Source organism: Lepus europaeus, chromosome 6 (genome assembly GCF_033115175.1).
Source record: "Lepus europaeus isolate LE1 chromosome 6, mLepTim1.pri, whole genome shotgun sequence".
Lineage (NCBI taxonomy): Eukaryota > Metazoa > Chordata > Mammalia > Lagomorpha > Leporidae > Lepus > Lepus europaeus.
Genome location: NC_084832.1, coordinates 13854569 through 13873199, shown reverse-complemented (window position 1 = coordinate 13873199; position 18631 = coordinate 13854569). Strand labels below are relative to the sequence as shown.

General features: G+C 44.0%; 1 protein-coding gene across 7 annotated transcripts in view; it reads right to left on the bottom strand.

The window, feature by feature from the left end:
- The window catches only part of DOCK9 (dedicator of cytokinesis 9), a 325663-nt gene that overhangs the window by 8973 nt on the left and 298059 nt on the right, over window positions 1-18631 (bottom strand). For all 7 annotated transcript variants that reach the window (XM_062193991.1, XM_062193993.1, XM_062193997.1 and 4 more), the window contains exons 46-49: window positions 10052-10174; window positions 9371-9484; window positions 7735-7881; window positions 3163-3373 (exon numbers count right to left, since the gene is read on the bottom strand). In XM_062193991.1, the coding sequence (XP_062049975.1) occupies window positions 3163-3373; window positions 7735-7881; window positions 9371-9484; window positions 10052-10174 (595 nt within the window). The remainder of the gene's footprint in view (window positions 1-3162; window positions 3374-7734; window positions 7882-9370; window positions 9485-10051; window positions 10175-18631) is intronic.

The following is an 18631-nucleotide window of genomic DNA, read 5'->3' as shown; positions in this document are numbered from 1 at the left end:
CACGGCTCACTAAGCTAATCCTCTGCCTGCGGCACCGGTACCTGGGTTCTAGTCCCAGTTGGGGCACCAGATTCTGTCCCAGTTGCTCCTCTTCCAGTCCAGCTCTTTGCTGTGGCCTGGGAAGGCAGTGGGGATGGCCCAAGTGCTTGGGCCCTGTACCCACATGGGAGACCAGGAGGAAGCACCTGGCTCCTGGCTTTGGATCGGTGCAGCACGCCGGCCGTAGCGGTCATTCGGGGGAGGGGGGGTGAACCAATGGAAGGAAGACCTTTCTGTATGTCTCTCTCTCTCTCTCTCTCACTGTCTAACTCTGCCTGCCAAAAAAAAAAAGTAAGTGTGGTGACTGCGTGGGTTGCTCAGTTGAATAGGAGGTGGAGGGTAGCAGGGCAGTCCCCACCTGAGTAGGAATCTGGGCACGATTTGGAAGAAACTCCCCAGCAGGAGTCCCAGGAAAAAAAAAGGCTTTCCAAATGATGACACAGCTGCAGGGAGTTGGCTGGGAACTATGCCGGAGGGCGAGCCTTTGCCCGGCCAGAGGGTGGGAAGTCTGGGGCCACAACCTGGAAGGCCGAGAGTCATAGTCTGAGGCGATACACTAGAAGAAAGACCTAGGGGATTAAGGGAAGGACCAAAGGGAAAACTCTCAAGTTCAAAGTCTTCGGAATGTCCCAGTGTGCCTATCTTCAACTACCGGTTGATACAGAGTGGCCATGCTTTTAGTGGCATTTTTAGAGCCTTTTCTCTAAACCTTTATGCTAGCCAGTACCTATCTGGTTATCTTGAGGCCTTTCAGGGCAAAGACGTCCTCTTTCCTGGGTGTCTCCTGGCACAATAATCCCCTTTTGTTCATTAGCCTTAAAAGGCAAGGAGCTCAACAGAGAATGAGATCCGGCAAAATGAGGTAAATTCTTTCCCCTCTGGTTACAATCTACAAAACTACTTCACACAATGAGATGGATCCATAACTCACTTTACAGGCAGGGAAAGAAACGCATGGAGAGGTTAAGCCACCTGTCCAAGGTCACACAGCAAGGCCATGACCAGGTCTGCAAGAAGTCCTGGGCGAGGCTCCCCACCACTCCCACAGCCTCCTCAGCCCCACAGCTGGGAAGGTGGTTCTTCCTCAAGCCAACAGCGTTGCGTCCACTCTGCCGCTTAGTTCCTGTTTGTCCCCTCGGCTCTGGCTGAGTCAGGCCTTTGCTCACATGTTTATCTCATCTAACGCAGCACACGGCAGCCCGGAGGCCACGTGCCCAGTTAAACACCTTGCAGCAAAACAGCCGGCTGCCTCAAGAGCAACCCTCACAAAAGCCCTGCCCTCGACTCAGCAAAGGACTGGCTTGTGCCAACGCCTCGGCTCTCCAGGGTGAGCGCATCACCTGATATGGGAGGTCTTGCTGAACACAGATTCAGCAGGTCTGGGGGTAGGGCCTGGGCGTGGGCATTTCTACCATGTTCCTAGGAGCTGCTGATGCTGCTGATCCTGGAATAACCTTTGACAATCATTGATCCAAGGAACCAAAAGTGAAGTCCTTGTAGCTGCCTGGATAAACACTGTGAGCTGGTCATTTTCATAAAATAAATCTATCTAGAAACGTAGTTATCTTAACAAGAACTTGCTACTGAGGGATGCATTAGAAAAACGCAGGTAGAAACTCCATCCAGGTCTCCCACACTGGTGGTGGGGACTCAAGTATTTCAGCCGTCACCTGCTGCCGCCCAGGGTCTGTAGTGGGAAGGAGCTGGAATCAGGAGCTGGGAGTCAAACCCAGCACTCTGACACAGGACGCGTCATCCCAACTTGAATCTTTACTGCTAGGGCAAAAGCCTGCCCCTGTACTGAGGTTTTTGGAGTGACTTTGGTAATAGCTTTGCTGAGATATAAGTCACACAGCATACAAATCACAGTTCCCTGGCAAGAACCAAGAACCACCCGAAATGCAGCATCTTCCAGGCGCTCCTTTCACTCAGGATGTGAACGTGTGATTACAAGTCCACATCTCTCCTTCCCAGGTTGACTTAACAGAAGCTACTGCGGACGCTGTGCCCAGATGGTGGGAGGGACACACCCGGCGTTCCGAAGCACTCCCACTAATTATTTTAGGTCAAGAAAGAGTTTGGTTTTAGATGATTCCAGTTCTGCTGCAGATTCTTTAAGAACGGGCATGTCAAGGTCCTCTAAAGAAAGTAAAAATCAGCACCAAGGTGACTACACTTCTCAGGGACTGGGAGATGATGTAAAATATGTTCCTAAGAATGGGCTGTCAGTGGTGGCCAGGACCGAAAGGCTCAACGAAGACTGCTTCAGCTGGCCAGGCTGCTTCTGCGTGCGGCGAGCAGCACGCACTGGAGGAGGTGCTCAAGCCGAGGCTGACGCACCACTGTCAGGGCCAAGGTAGACGAGACCCAGCCCCCGGGCTATTTCTTCACTGAGCAGGTCCCTGAGGAAACTGGGGGCAGATGTACATGACACGCGTTTCTTCCCATGAGGTGAGAGGGGGCTGTGTGCAAGGTTCCACATGGGTTTCAGAAATGGTCTTAATCAGGGCCGGAGCCGTGGCTCACTTGGTTAATCCTCCGCCTGCAGCGCTGGCATCCCATATGGGTGCCGGGTTCTAGTCCCGGTTGCTCCTCTTCCAGGCCAGCTCTCTGCTGTGGCCCGGGAGGGCAGTGGAGGATGGCCCAGGTACTTGTGCCCCTGCACCCACATGGGAGACCAGGAGGAAGCACCTTGCTCCTGGCTTTGGATCAGCGCAGCGTGACAGCTGCAGCAGCCATTTGGGGGGTGAACCAACAGAAAGGAAGACCTTTCTCTCTGTCTCTCTCACTGTCTAACTCTACCTGTCAAAAAAAAAAAAAAAAAAAAAAAAGAAGAAGAAGAAGAAATGGTCTTGATCTTTGGAACCGTGTGCAAAGGCTCTGGGCAGGTAAGGACCGCTGCTTCCCTCAGATTCTAAAAGGGTACCTGACCTCTCGCTGGAAATGGACTTCTGGTCTGTGGAAGACAAAGCAAGCACTGGATAAATGCTGACCTGAAATGGGGGTGGGGAGGCCAGCTGAGCCCGAGGGGCTCCTCCAGTTCGTGAGGTTTCTGGGTCCCTCCCCCAGAGCTGCTGGGCTGGTGTCGGGGCTGACGCTGGCCACGGTTCCCGAGAACCATACCTGTCAAGATGGTGCGCCGCTTGCACTGCTCTTCGACCCCACCCTGCCTTTTCCCGGTCTGGGTAAAGGGCATCTCGAACATGAAGCGGCGAATGTTGTGTGACCTTTCAAACTCTGTTCTCCTCTCTTGCAGTTCTTTCTCATCAAAGAACGGGGTCACGTGCGTCACCTGGATATACGCGTACTTGGAGTCCAGATCCTTAGGGTTGACCTTGAAATGACAAGCGATATTGAAGGTGGGTGGGAGGGATCCTTCAGATCTTGCTGAAGACTGTTACTTTCCCACTTTTTATTAACAAATACTTTAGAAAAATCCAGAGAAGATGGAAAAAATAGTCCAGTGAACAGTCTATTGCCACAATGCAGATCAACGATCGCTAACATGTTGCTATACCAATACAGGAACATACACTCGTATGTATGAGCACCACTTCCTCCACCCACACATGGACACACAGACATTTTCTGGTTGCGCTGTTTCAAAGTTAGTGTTACACATCACGATGCTCCAGCAAGCTTATCCTGACAAAGAGGACATTCTTCTCCATAACCATAAAACATGACCATATCTCGTGAGGTCAACAGTAATTCTTTCATATCAACAAACATCTAGTTTATTTTATAATTTTCTGAAATGTCTCTACAATGTTATTTGTGGCTATTTGCACCTGAACCATAATCTAATCACTGACCACACTTTACATTTAGTTGTTATGTCTCTTTATTCGTATTTAACCCAGAATTTCCCACTATTTTATGGCACTGACTTCTTTGAAGAAACCATAACAGTTTTCCTGTTGAATGACTCCTTGTCAGAGTTTCTCTGTTTCCTAAACTGCAACTTTTAGTATTTGCCTTAGAGAGAAAAATATTTTAGGAATCACAGTTGAAAGCTGGGCCCTCACATCATCAGTGATCTGTAGACGGACCAGATTAGACGCAATGGGCTGCAGATCCAATAATTTAATACAGGTAACATGAAGGACATGAAATTTGTATACTTTACAATTTAAAAAAAATTCTAAACAAATAATTTAATACAATTAGAGATTAAGTTAAAAGTAATCCAGTCTTAAGTTTAGCTAACTCAGCATATAAATGCTTTGAAAACTACATTGTTAGAATTGGCAATGCCCTGATTTCTGTGACATGACAGAACATTAAACACAGGTATCTCCCATCGGGAACAAAAAGCTAACTTATTATAGAAACAAACCAATTCTGCACAGTTAATCTGTATTTAACTCTCTAGAGCGGCACAAAGGGACAGGAGAAATGACTGCAAAGAACACGGACAACTACACTGGCACAAAGGGGGCAGACATGGTTTTGCTCTTCTCCCAACAGAGATGTTTGTGAAGGGAAATGAAAAACACACGGGCAAGCGCTGCACATTTTAAAAGTTAAGAAAATACAAAAAGGCACAGAAAGTTATTATTTGCATTTCAGATAAAGCCCTATGGCCAATCATTTTAACAGTATTCAAATCTATTCAATTTGGCTTTCTTTAGGAAAAACTACTTATTTATTTATTTTTTAAAGATTTATCCATTTATTTGAAAGTCAGAGTTACACAGAGAGAAGGAGAGGCAGAGAGAGAGAGAGGTCTTCCATCTGCTGGTTCACTCCCCAATTGGCCAGGAGTCAAGAGCTTCTTCTGGGTCTCCCATGTGGGTACAGGAGCCCAAGAACTTGGGCCATCTTCTACTGCTTTTCCAGGCCACAGCAGAGAGCTAGATGGGAAGTGGAGCAGCCGGGACTCCAACCGGTGCCCATATGGGATGCTGGCACTGCAGGCAGCAGCCTTACCCACTATGCCACAGCACTGGCCCCAAGCAGAAACAATTTAAAGGCAGTGGAATGAAACCTTTCCTGGTTATTGGTAGCATTTCCTTATTCTTCATGTTCAAGTTTTAAGTACAAGAAGGCTTCAAAGAGTTTGTGGAAAATATGCATCATGAAGAAACTATGCATGAGTTTCAATTATTTTTTGGCACAAAATGAACTTATCTTCTATTTCCATTTTCCACCAACTCTCAGAAGCACCTGCCTGCGTATCAGTGGAAGGAATGGAGAACGGGTTCTCGGTGAAGGCGGCCCTGGAACTCTTCCAGCTGCTGCATCAGGGGCCACTTGGTAAAAAGGAGCGAATGGCCGAGAACCTGGAGAAAAGGTTGTAATGTCAAAGCCCCAGTTAGGTCCCCAGGAAGGTTTCAGTCTTAGAGAAAACCGGACCTGAGCAATTTGGTCTACAGAGTAAGAATGTCTGAATACGGTTGAGTTGAGGTCTCTGCTTAAAAACGAACCAACAATGTGCACTGATCCCTTTTCCTGATAAAATGACAGTGAGGAATTAATCTGCAAGGTCCTCGGGAAGAGGACAGAGACAACAGCAGATGAGAGACTTCAATGCATTTTTGGAAGCCAGGGGCATGGAGGTGTTCTCCCTGACTCGGCAGGGGAGAGTTCGTTCTAAGCCCACGCTCCCGAGGAGGGGTGACCAAGGCATCAGTGCACCCCTCGGAAGCACCTGCAGCCCCGAGGATTCGGGTGACCACAGAAGGTATAGGGGTGGCAGGCAGGCAAACAGCCCAAGTCTCCATCTGCAGCTGGTAACTCCAGGCTCCACCCCACAAAAGAGCAGAGAAGAAACTGTTCTGTAAAGAAACTGGTCTGGGAGCCAGCACTGTGGCACAGCAGGTAAAGCTGTCACCTGTGATGCTGGCATCCCATATGGGCACCAGATTGGGTCCCGGCTGCTCCACTTCCAATCCAGCTCCCTGTTAATGGCTTGTGAAAAGCAGTGGAAAATGGCCCAAGTGCTTGGGACCCTGCCACCCACCTAGGGATGGATGAAGCTCCTGGCTCTGGCCTGGCTCAGTCCCAGCCGTTGTGGTCATCTGGGGAGTGAACCAGCGGATAAAGGATCTCTCTCTCTCTCCCTCTATCAGTAACTCTGATTTTGAAATAAATAAATAGGGGTTGGCACTGTGGCGTAGCTGGTAAAGCCACTGCTTGTGGCTCCGGTCTCTCGTATGGGTGCCAGTTCAGGTCCTGGCTGCTCCACTTACGATGCAGCTCCCTGATAATGTACTTGGGAAAGCAGCAGAAGATGGCCCAAATGCCTGGGCCCCTGAACTCATGTGGGAGACCTGGAGGAAGATCCTGACTCCTGGCTTTGGTTCAGCCCAGCTGTTTGAGGCGTGAACCATCAGATAGAAGATCTCTCTCTCTTTCTCTCTCTAAATAAACCAGTTTCTTAAAAAAAGAAACTGGTCTGGAAAATGTCTAAGTGGGTCTATAAGTCTCAGCAGAAAACAGGGACAAGGCCACAGAGCAGGACAAGGAAAGGTCAGTGAGAGGCTACAGACCAAAGGTGGTACCTCCCAGTCCTTCTCCTCCACTGTAGTCAGATGTTTACCTACTACCTTCCTGGGCAGGAGGCCGGGGGACTCTTCCCTGGAGAAAATCAACAGCCCTCAGGGAACAGGTTACAGACACTGGGGCCTCAAAGGGAAAAGAAAAGGAACTGTGATAAGCCCTGCTAAGAAGGACGCAGGGCTTATCACCGCTGTGAGAGGAGAAGCAGGAACATCCTTAGGTGAAGATCAGAAGCTCTATCTTGGCCTGAGTTTCAGGAAGCAGAGAGATGCCTAACTTCCGGGAGACATCCTGAAGTGGGTGGGCCAATTAATTGTCCAGGACAATGGTGTAGGTTCAGAAAGGGTCCTTCAGGGGCTAGCATTGTGGCTCAGGGGGTTAAGCCACCACTTGCGACGCTAGCATCCCATAAGGGAGCACTGGTTTGAATTCCAGCTGTTCCATTTCCAATCCAGCTTCCTGCTAATGTACTTAGGAAAACAACAGACGATGGCCTAAATATTTGGGCTCCTATCAGCTGTGTGGGAGACCTGGAGGAGTTCCAGACTCCTGTCTTCAGCCTGGCACAGGCCCAGCCATTGTGGCCATTTGGGGGGTGAACCAGTGGATGGAAGATCTTTTTCTTTCTTTTTATCACTCTTTCAAATAAATAAAATAAAATCATAAGAAAAACTGAGTCATCTTGAGAAGAAAACCCCAGAGGACACATCTCTAAGTACAAAGCAGATCTCCTTCCTGCAGTCATCAGCACAGTGAGTTCATTCCTAGGTTTGTCCACCTGACCGTCCATCGATCCATCATCGATCCATCACTCGTCTATAACACGCCAACAATCAGGGACACAGTGTCAAGTCAAGCGCCAGCTATGCTAAGTGCAGGGGGAAGGGCAGTATGGGTCAGAACCATGGACCCTGCTCTTGTGGTGTTTCTAAATACCTAGAAATGGTACATGCCATCAGATGTAATTTTGTGAAAGAAGATACTTTTAAAATTACCAGTGAAGATTTGCTTGGTGTCAAATGTGTAATGGGAAGTACAAAAAGGGACTAAGAAGAAAAACACACACCTACCTCTCATGGCCAATCACCCTTCATTTTTTCCTATATACATTTATGAATATAATATACAACCCATCATACATAATCAAAACAATATTACATTGCTGCGAAATTTATACAAACACAGTCGTACCTTGCCAGAATCTTGTATCATTTTGACATTTTCAGAACCAAACTTATCTGAGTAAAGTTTAAGGAGTCTCTGAGAAATTTCTGACAAAGGTGTGAGTTTGGGTTCTTTGTAAATATACTCCTTTCCATCTTCATCTTCAAAGAAGCCCTGTGACACAAAGCACAGTTAGAGCTGAGCCGGAGAGAAGTGCAGTCTATCATCAGGAAGGGTTCTTGTGTTATAAGAGGGGAGGGAAGGAATAACTCCAAAACAAAATCCTACTTCAACAGGGTTTCCGAATACAAAGGAAGATGATGACAGCATGAAGTCTGGGTACAAATACCAAAGAAAAACACACACTCGAGAACTCATTCAAGAAAGCCATCATTACGTGTTGAGTGAAATGACTCAAGAGTGTGTCGTCCAGGTGAACTCTAACGATGGGAGCCGAGCCCGTTTCACATTCCCAAGAAGCAGCACTCTCTAAGTGACCAGCAGCCTGGGACTGGCAGGCCTCAGAAACGTACGTGCGGCCCTCCTGCCTTCTCCCGTTTACACAGGACGTCATAGCGCGAACTGACGCACTCAGCTCTGCAGTAGGTTCAGTAAGTTACATACAGTCTGTGTAAACTCTATTTTATGATGAGAAAAACATATTTGAGGCCTATAGCACAATATCAGAAAGCATGTTTATTATCACCAGTCACCATCTGTTTTAGCACCAATCATGCTTGACTACAAGGCTTAGACTTGCGTGGGAAGTGAAAAAGGTTCACAACTTAAAAAGTCCAGATTGGGGTTAATATCTGAAATTAAGAAAAAAAAGTTCTCATCTAAAATAAAAGAAGGAAAATGGTGCAAAAACAGTACATACAAAAGGGCGCAGGCTACGATAAAACAAAAGCCACCCACAGCAAACCAGGGGTTCAGAGGCAGTCATTTCACTACGTTACTTGCTTTTTAAGCATTACTGTAATTACCTCCACATCTGTTTCACTGTCTGTAAACTGGTATTGCTATAAAGTTATAAAAGACAATAACAGAATAAATTGAAGGTTACATAGTATCCACAAAAAACCACATACCCTAAGCAAATGGATTATAACTTATACTATTTAATGGTGTTAGAGATTTGGATGTTAACATTTAAGTAAAATTTAAATACCCCTTTCATACAGGGTTTCTGAAATATTACAATGGTAAATATACTTGTGGAGATTACAAAAGATAAAGATGCACAGGCACAAAGGAAACCAGCAAGTCTTAATATTGGTTTAAAACATGCAATATAGATGTATAAAGAAACAGGTGATTTATTTCTGTAAATGGAATAAAATGTTAATTTTTTTGTTTGTTTGTAATGACTAGACAGATACACATAAAGACTTGAAAAAGAAACTTGCAAACCACAGTGAGGAACCAAAGATGCCACTAAGAATGTCTCATGGAGGAAGAACTTACCGCGGCCTTAAGAAAGTAATAAAGAAAAGACAGGAAGAAAGAAAAAAGCAGAAAGTTTACTACTAAGGAAGGTAAGAATTGTACGAAATATGACATATTCATCAAATTAGCACTTATAGAAAACGGAATATTCAAAGTTAAAAAGCTAATTTAAAAAAGGAACTTGGGCAGCCTACAGAACGGAGAGAGGGCGCACCTGTCCGAAGAAGGCCACGCGGAAGTAGGTCCCCAGGAGCCTGCGGCCCGAGTGCATGACTTCGGTCACTTTGCTGTAGGCCCGGTGCAGCGTGTCATACAGATGGGCTAGCCTCTGGAAAGCAGAACAAAAGCCGTTTCTTCCTATATACAAATAGTAGAATCTGTTTAAACATGACAACTAAAGGTTACAGGTGAAAATTCCTTGAACTGGAGTCTGAGATCGTATTTTGACTGCCAAACTTGTGACGACTGCATATGAACTGTAATGCGGAGGGCCCTTCAAATACTGAGTGAAGGCACAAATTCTGTTTCCTCTGAAACCGTTCTGAGCCTTTGCTTTTCCTGCTTGATTGGATTGGCTAGGAGCACCTGGGCAACCTCCCAGCCCAGGGAAGGTGGAAGGGTCACCCCTGATGGTGGGGCCAAGAAGAGTTCTGAGGAAAGGAGGCCTGGTGACTGCAAAGCCCTGTCTGCGGCCACCTTTCAGGAGGGGGAATGAATGCCTGGGCAGGAACCCTTGAGGCTCGAGACGCGGGCTCTGCCTCGCGGTGGGGGCCAGCAAGTGTGATGCCTCACGACTCTTTGGAGGCGCCTGGTGGTCGCCATTACCCTAACTTATCTGCACATTAGTAGGTCTGGGGACACGTCATCTTCAGGAAAAAACCAAAAAGCCAGATACCTCAAAATCCCTCCGCTTCTCATAAATGGGGATGATGAGCTTGTAGATGTCCGCGATGAGCTCGTAGCGTTCGGCCTTCCACAGCCCGTCCGCGCACTGCTCCAGCAGCTCCATCAGCACGTCCTGACCCAGGAGGAATGGGAGTGTTACGGGCGCTGTGACACTGCATTCCGCACGGAATGCAAAACTGCTGAGACTGAGAGGAGGGACATGTCTCAACAGGAAATATGTTTAGACACTGACTTCTCTGTTTGCAACAAGTCATCAGTATTTCCTTTTGTAGGGAGCCATTTTATCAATACTGCTTGCAAGCAAAAAGTCAACAAAATGTTCCACGGCCTGTGCGATAGTTACTTGCATGCAAACACGGACATTAATAGCTTCATGTGGATTCTAAGCTCTTTTGTTAATAACTTAGAAACATCTTTCTCCAGTCTGAGAAATAGTGAAGATGCTGAGCCACAGAGAGTTCCTAACATCCTGGAGGAATACAGTGCTGAAGTGGGGCAGGCACCTCGTGCCTGCATCCCCTGTGTCCTTTCCTTCTTCCGTCAGACTTGTCTACCTCAAAGTGCCTCCATCTGAGTTCTTGGACGTTGGAGGAGGTCACACTATCAATGGCTTGAGAACTGTGGTTCAGAATGACATTAATCAACAGGAAACTATTTCCTGGCCACCGTCATGCTTCATCACGGGTGGATATGTGACCCAAGTAGCCAATCAGGGTGACTTTAAGGATCCCAGCTTGCGTTACATAGGACACAAGACAGCATGGAGCTTACTGGGGGGTGGCATTCATCTCATGGCCATTCGTAGAGGCCTGTCTGCCCAGTAACAGAGTGGACAGTCTCCTTTCTGCCCCAGTCGTATATATCACTTACGATTTTGTTAAAGGTTTGGATTGATTGATGTCTGTCTCTCTATGGAATTTCCTAATAAGATCTTTATGTTTAAGCCCATCTGAGTGGAGTTTCATTAATGATACTACATAAATTTGCATGTGCCTATTTGTCATTTGTACGTATAGCATGGGAGAGGTATCTAGTCTAACCCTTTGCTCATTTTTCTAGTAGGTTATTTCTCATCATTGGATTTTGAGAGTTCTTTATATATTTTAGATAAAAGTCCTTTACCAGGTATTTGATTCACAATTATTTTATCTCAATCTATAGCTAGTCTCTGGATTTTCTTACCAGTTTTCTGCAAGGAAGTTTTTAATTTTGAAGTTTATCAAGTTTTATTTCCTGGATTGTGCTTTGTTTTATTTAAGAAATTTTTATGTAACTTAAGTTCATAAATATTTTCTTACAAAAGTTTTAAATTTTATATCTAGGATTATGTCCCATTTTGAGTTATTTCATATAAAGTATGAAGATTCTTCCCAATTTGATGAAAGACTATCCTTTCTTCATCTAATTGCCTTTGAAACTTTGTCAAAAACCAATTGATTATATATGGATGTGGTCTATTTCTGGACTGTGTGTTCTGTTCCATTGACATTGTATCTATTCTTGTGCCAGTATCAAACTGTCTTGATTACTGCTGTAGCTTTACGAGGGTTTCTCCACACTGGCACTACTGATACTTGGGCCAGATCACTGTGATGTGAGGGCTGGTCTTTGCATGGCAGACAGTCAGTAGCACCTCTGGCCTCTACCTACCAGATGCTAGCATGTCTCTCCCCGTCCCAAAGTTGTGACAATAAAAAATGTCTCCAGACACTGTCATATGGGCCCACAGTAGGGGCATCAAACTTTCCCTGGTTGAGAACCATTGCTTTACAGTAATCTTGGAGTCTGTTAAGATGTATCTTCAAATCTATCAAATTTAGAGACATTCTAGTTTCATTGTTTTTTCCAAATAACTTTCAGAGTCAGTTTATCTGTTTCCACCTAAATTCCAGATGGGAACTTGGGACTGCTCTGAATCAATAAGCCAATTTAGGGAGAACCGACATCTTAATATTGAGTCTTCTACTCCATTTATTTTGGTTTTCTTTGATTTATTTTATTAGTGTTTTGTGGCTTTTAAAAAAACATACAGATCTATACAGATTTATGCCCAAGTTTTCATGTATTTTAATGCTATTGTAAATAGTACTGGTTCTACATTTTGATGATTTCAAGGAAAGTACTTTGTTTGAATAAGAGTGAAAGTCATCCAGAATATGTGTTTCTAGGAATTACATAAAATAATCTCTAACAATGGAATGAAAATATGGTATAAAAATCCCTAAGTGTGAAGACTGATTAATAGTATATTAATCTTATCTCCTGTGATCTTGCTAAACTGACTTTGCAGTTTTTGTAGCTTCTCTTACGAATTCTTTGGGATTTTCTTGGTCAAGCCAGACAAATATGTCTTATGAGAATACAATTTTTTTTTATTTTTCTTACTTCCTTGGTCATCACTACTAGCATAATGTTGAACAGCAAGGATAAAATAAACTAATTTTGTCTTGTTCCCAGTTTGAAGAGAAAGCAATCAGCCCTTCACCTTCAAGCATGATGCTAGCTCTAAGTTTTCTTCACAGATAATCCTTTTCAGTTTAAGGAAGTTCCATCCTATTTCTAGTTTTTTCTTCTTGTTTTTAATCATGAATAGATACTGAATTTTGTTAAATGCTTTTTCTGCATTACTGAGATGGTCATATGGCTTTCCTTCTTTGGTAGATATGATCAATCATACTGCTTGGTTTTTTAATGTCAAACCAACAGTGCATTCCTGGAATCAACTTTACCTGGTCATGATGCATTTCTCTTGTTGTATAGTACGAATCTCTTAATGTCACATTTTAAAGATTCAAGGAAAAATATTTATAAAGCAGTAGTAAATCAATTTAGCATAAAATACTATCTAACAAGACCATTTACACTCTGTCAAATTTATGACATACAAATCATAAAACTGCTATTTATGTGACTGGACTCTGTACTAGTGCTTATAAAAAGTATACCACTTATCTCGGGCTTTTACTGCAGGTCTCGTTAAAGCCAGATATATGTAGTGACCACCACAGCAGCTCCAGAGAAGAAATCGGGAAAAAGTTCTAACATATCTCTTATCCTTTGCAACTCTATTATGAAGAGGCATGCCTTTCTGACTTCCGTCACAGATCTCTCCAAATGGACAGTCTATACACACTAAGCATGACATACTTTTATGATACTTTTCATACTCCTCTGTAAGAAGCTAGATAAAAGAACAGCATAAAAATGAAGCTTGTTCAGCATCACTATCATACACTTACTTTTCCATATTGTGAAATGGGCAGTGTACTAATTTAGGTCTCACCTAAATTGGTAGTTACGAGGATCAAATACAATTTCACCTATCAAAATGCTCTGAAAACTGTCCACTGTGAATGGTTAATTCACAGTTCATTCAAAAACTTCACTTACTTCAATTATCACTTCCTACTTTGTATTAAAAATATTACTTCTACTGGGCTATGTACTGTCCTTCAGTGCCACAAACATTCTGGCCAGTCAAGTATTTCTTGGATGAATGGTTAAGTTTATATTTTCTTAGTAATATCAACAATAGTACTAGGTACTATTGTTAATAGTTATTTGTTAATAGTATATTAATAGTTATTTGTTAATAGTTAATTGTTAATAGTATTGCTAATAATAATTGTCCCTTGCTGTGGTAAAATGAGTTGAGTAGGATTTCCTGTATCGAAGCCTCGTGTTTCCCGCTTATCTTAGGTCAAAGAAGTTGCCAGCTGGTGTTTATTGGCCATTTTCACTCAGTGCTGCTGTGGGCCAGTGGCAGAGGTGGAAGAATTCTCAGAAGACCCAGGTTTCCACCCAGATGAGGATTTCGAACAATCACAACATCCTTCTGGTAATCCAACAGTCAAGGGTATGGAAAATTTTCCATCTTAAAATTGCTCTTTGCTTTAGTTTACAGACCAATCTGGTTCTTTCTGATCTCACTACTGGGCTTTGTTTGAAGACAAAGTAAACTTTTTGTGAAAAATTACAATTGGTCCTGCTAGTATGCCTTGGTCCACACTGTAGGTATAAATACACAGTAACATCAGTCTACTTGTGCATTGGATTAAAGAGACCTGAATGTTCTACACGCCACAACACTGCAATGATAGCGTAAGAATCTGAACTGATTTTAATGCAACTCCATAAATAATTAAAGACTGCCTCAAGGAGTTATACAAGTTTTAACTCTACATCATTATTTCATCTAATCACTCAAATATTTCACAAAGCATTTGTAATGTACAATATACAATGCTAGACACTGAGGTTTTAAAACAGACCCACATAGGGACCAGCGCTGTGGAGTAGTGGGTAAAGCCACAGCCTACAGTGCCAGAACCCCATTTGGGAGATCTCTCTCTCTCTCTCTCTCTCTCTCTCCCTCTCCCTCTCCCTCTCCCTCTCCCTCTCCCTCTCCCTCTCCCTCTCCTTCTTTCTCTGTGTAACTCTGACTTTCAAATAAATATAGAATCTTTAAAAACAATAAACAGGCTCACATAAAGAAAATTAAGTTTCTGTAATTTATAAAAAAAAAAAAAGTAAGTTCAACAGGTTTTACAAAAAGTGGAGTGCAAGTTTTGAATGGGTCATTAAACTACATGACATAAATGAAATTTGCTTTGAGGCAGAGGCCCTCAATGACACATGGTCATCCCTGAGAGCAGCCAGACCGAGGGACTGGAAGCTCACGACCACCACCTGGAAAAGATGCGACAAACGTGGCAGGGTATCAGGATGGTGATTTCACACTCTGGCCCAAATGCAAGCCCCAGGGGCAGACATTCTGAATGGAGAGCAGCAGGGATTGCTTTATTAGCATTAGTGAATGTGTCCAGAGCAGGTCAAACATCCAGCTTTCGTGCTACTCAGCACTTCCTGCTCCCCCAGAGCTCAGAGTCCAGTGTGCAAGTCAGATCCGTAAAGGGACTCTAAAAGACGGCATCAGCGCAAGGGAAAGCATTGTGCAGGGGACCAGCGATGCAGGGGCACAGTGTCCGGCCAGAGACGAGGGGAGGGGAGGCACAGGAGGCTGCACAAAGTGATGATGGACTGAGTCTTAACGGGTGATCAGGAGTTAGGCAGGTGAAGGTGCCTGGTGGGAGAGGGAACAGGAAGGAAACAGGGGACACAGGCTGGGCCCAGGCAAGTGAGTGAAGACAGCTTCGTGTGCGAGGACAGGAACTTTCAAGGACTGGAGGATAAAATCTGACCCACAGAGTAGCAAGACAGGAAGTCAAGGATGTGGGGAAGATTGAATATATACTAATTTGGCACAAAATTGTATGTCAAAAATAAATTAATTAGGTGTAGTGCAGACAATTTCATGACATAAAAATGTATAAAGCATACATCTACTTCCATTAACACACAGCAAAGCGGTATCCTAGGAAGATGGTCTGTACACTCATGTAAGGTATCTGTGAATAGCAGCCTTTCAGGTACATTTGAAATAGCTCTAGACACAGTTGCTTAGTATGTGTACCTCGAGTAACTCAAGTCAAGTCTAGGGCTAGTCTTCTGGACCAGATATTCCTGCTAGACTAAGATCTAAATAGTATTTTTACTTTTATTTAGTAAAATCAGAAGCAAGTAAAAAATTTAATAACAAATTTGAATTCAAGTAGCATAGAAGTATTGATATATATATGTATGTATGCGTGTATGTATATATATAATATATATATATATATATATGACATGACATCATTGAGTTCATTATGAAAAACCCTATTATAATTGATAGTAAAAGATGGGTTTCAAGCCAGGGCAACTTCCCAGAATGGTGAGGGAATGGGAAAATCTAATACACTGCATAAGAACTTAGTGAATACTTTGGAACAAGTGTCCCAATCAGATGGTTATCAAGAATCAGGAAACAACTAAGCATCAACTTTTACACTCTGCTGAACACTACTTTGTTTTCTGATTCAGGTGGCATTCATGATTTATAGCTTATTAATCAGTAAAATTTATTATAAAGAAATGATAACATCATATAAAATTTGAGTTAGTATAGAATTTACCTAGAAACACATTAAAAATGGCTATTATTATGAAAGATGGGTCTGGTATTGCCACCACCTAAGATGCCAGCATTCCATATCAGAGCTAGTTCAAGTCCCAGCTGCTCTGCTACTGATCCAGGTCCCTGCTAATGCACCTGGGAAATGAGCACAAGACAGCCCAAGTGCTTAGGCCCCTCTACCCATGTGGGAGACCTGGATGGAGTCTCAGACTCCTGGCTTCAGCCTGGCCCAGCCCCCGGCCATTGTAGCCATTTGGAGAGTGAACCAGCAGATGGAAGAGCACTCTCTCCCTCTCCCTCTCCCTCTCTCCTTCTCTCTCTCCGTTCCTGCCTCCCCCCCCCCCCCCCGTAATTCTGCCTTTCAGATAAATCGATCTTAAAAAGATAAATAACAATGAAAAAAGATAATTCCTTTGCTCATAAAAGTAAAATGTGAATTACTGAACATCAACATCAAAATTTGGTAAGGTGAATTACTTAAGCTAATGTCAAATCTAAAGCTGGACATTTACAGCTGATCTCATTCTTTTAACAGATACGAAAACAGTACCCACAGACCATCAAATGTGAGAAACCATATGTCAGCACAAAATCACAAAGTCAGGGAAATCGAGGCAGTAACTAAACACTGGAGCGCACGTGCGTAGGATTCTCAGCAGAGATCTCTTCGTTGACTTCGAATTCTCATCCGCTGCTGCAACTCAAAGTCAGAGCAGCTCCAGACAGTGAGCAGGCAGTGATGGTGTTGAAAGGCAATCACACAGAATGAGTGACGGCTTTGTCTGGAGTTTTTAAATACCCAGATCTTTTTAACTAAACTGCTGGCATATAAAAAGAACTGTAATAAATGGTTGAGGGGGAAAAAAATAAACCCTCAATGAACTCTGTATCCTGGAAACAGACTTTCTATGATACTAGACTAGACTTAAATACATCTCAATGCCACTGAGAAAGCTTTTAAAAGTGCAATTAGCCAGTCCCATTGTTCAGTGTGCTACAGTGATGCTACTGAGAGCAATGACAGCCTGTCCACGGAATAGCACACTGATGGGTGTGTGTGTGTGTGTGTGCGCACAAAAATGCCTGTATGGGTCTGTGTTTACACGATCATTTAATAACTTCTTGTTGAGATGTCTTTGCTCCATTTTAGGACTCATTAATTCAATTTAATTAACTTTACCTAAGAAGCTAAGTGCCGTCTCTTTATTTTCTACCATTTGGAAACCACTGTAAGCCTGTGAGCTAGCTTAGGCAATGGTGTATTACAACATAACTCACATTTCTACCAGATCCTCCCTTCTCAAGACAGAGGTGGGGACCACTTACACCAGAATAATTGCCTTCCTGGGCCCCAACACCAACCTCCTTCCCCCCAAGTGAATCTGGGGAGAGGGCAACAAAGAGAATCTAATTATCACCAGGCATCCAAGTAATGACTAAGCACCCTGAAGTTTGAGAGCGACAACACACAGTGAAACTCTCTCTGGCAAGTTTCACCTACACATCTCTGAGCCAGCACATGGTACACAGCTAGTTTACGGAATGAATCAACGTATGTCAATACAGAAATTTCCAGGCCAAAAACACTCAGACAACTTCCGAGTCAGCGTGTTAAGGACAGCCGGGTGTTTCTCTCCGGCGGGAAGGAAGCAGCAGCAGCAGCAGTCCAGTGTAGCCATGGCAGGCACCCTCTCTTGCTCACCCCCGATTTGCAGCAGCTAGTTCACTGCTGAGGAAGCCCAGGACAAGGGTGATGTGTTCTGGTATCGGCAAAGGGTCGAGCAGCTCCACATTCCATCGGCCGCTTCCCTGCTCACTGCCACTGCTGCTCTGGAGAGCCCTTCTAACAGTGCAGGTGCGCTATGCAAGTCTCATGGTTCCAAGAGCACACCCACCGAGGAAAAGTGGATGGGTTACAGTCCCAGGTTTGGACAAGATATCAACAGCAATCATGGGATACGGTCTGTTGATATCTCTATCTCCTGAGATGTTCCGTGGATATAAACATCTTATGAATAGAAATAGTTTGGCTCATAGAAGGCAGAGGCTTATCTGGTGAAGTTCATGCAGTGTCTATTATGCCCAGTGGTGACTATGTAACAGCAGGACTCACTGCTCTGTAAAATACCAGTCAGTGTGTGGGGTGGGGTCAGCTCTCATTATCTGAGGTTCTGTTAAGTCACCATGAACACCAGATTAGTGCACACTCTTCCACTTCCCAGAGTAAATACAGGACAACGTCCCCATGAGCCTCTGCTCGTAAACTTTCTGTTGACCAATCAATACACAGTTGATTGATTAACATTAAATTCATGACCAACCCTTCTAGAAGTCATGGCTGAATGAAGATTAGGGAACACAGCGTTCCTGTGCTTGGGTACTGCAGACAGCACCCCAGGACCTCTGCTATACTTGAGGCCAGAGTGAAGTCACATCAAACGTATGCAAATGTGAAAGCACGGCACGAAGCAGACCGAGCAAGACACATGCTCACAGTGCGAGAGCTGAGACAAGAGGGGAGAGTGTTATCTTGCTCGACCTCAGCTGGGAACA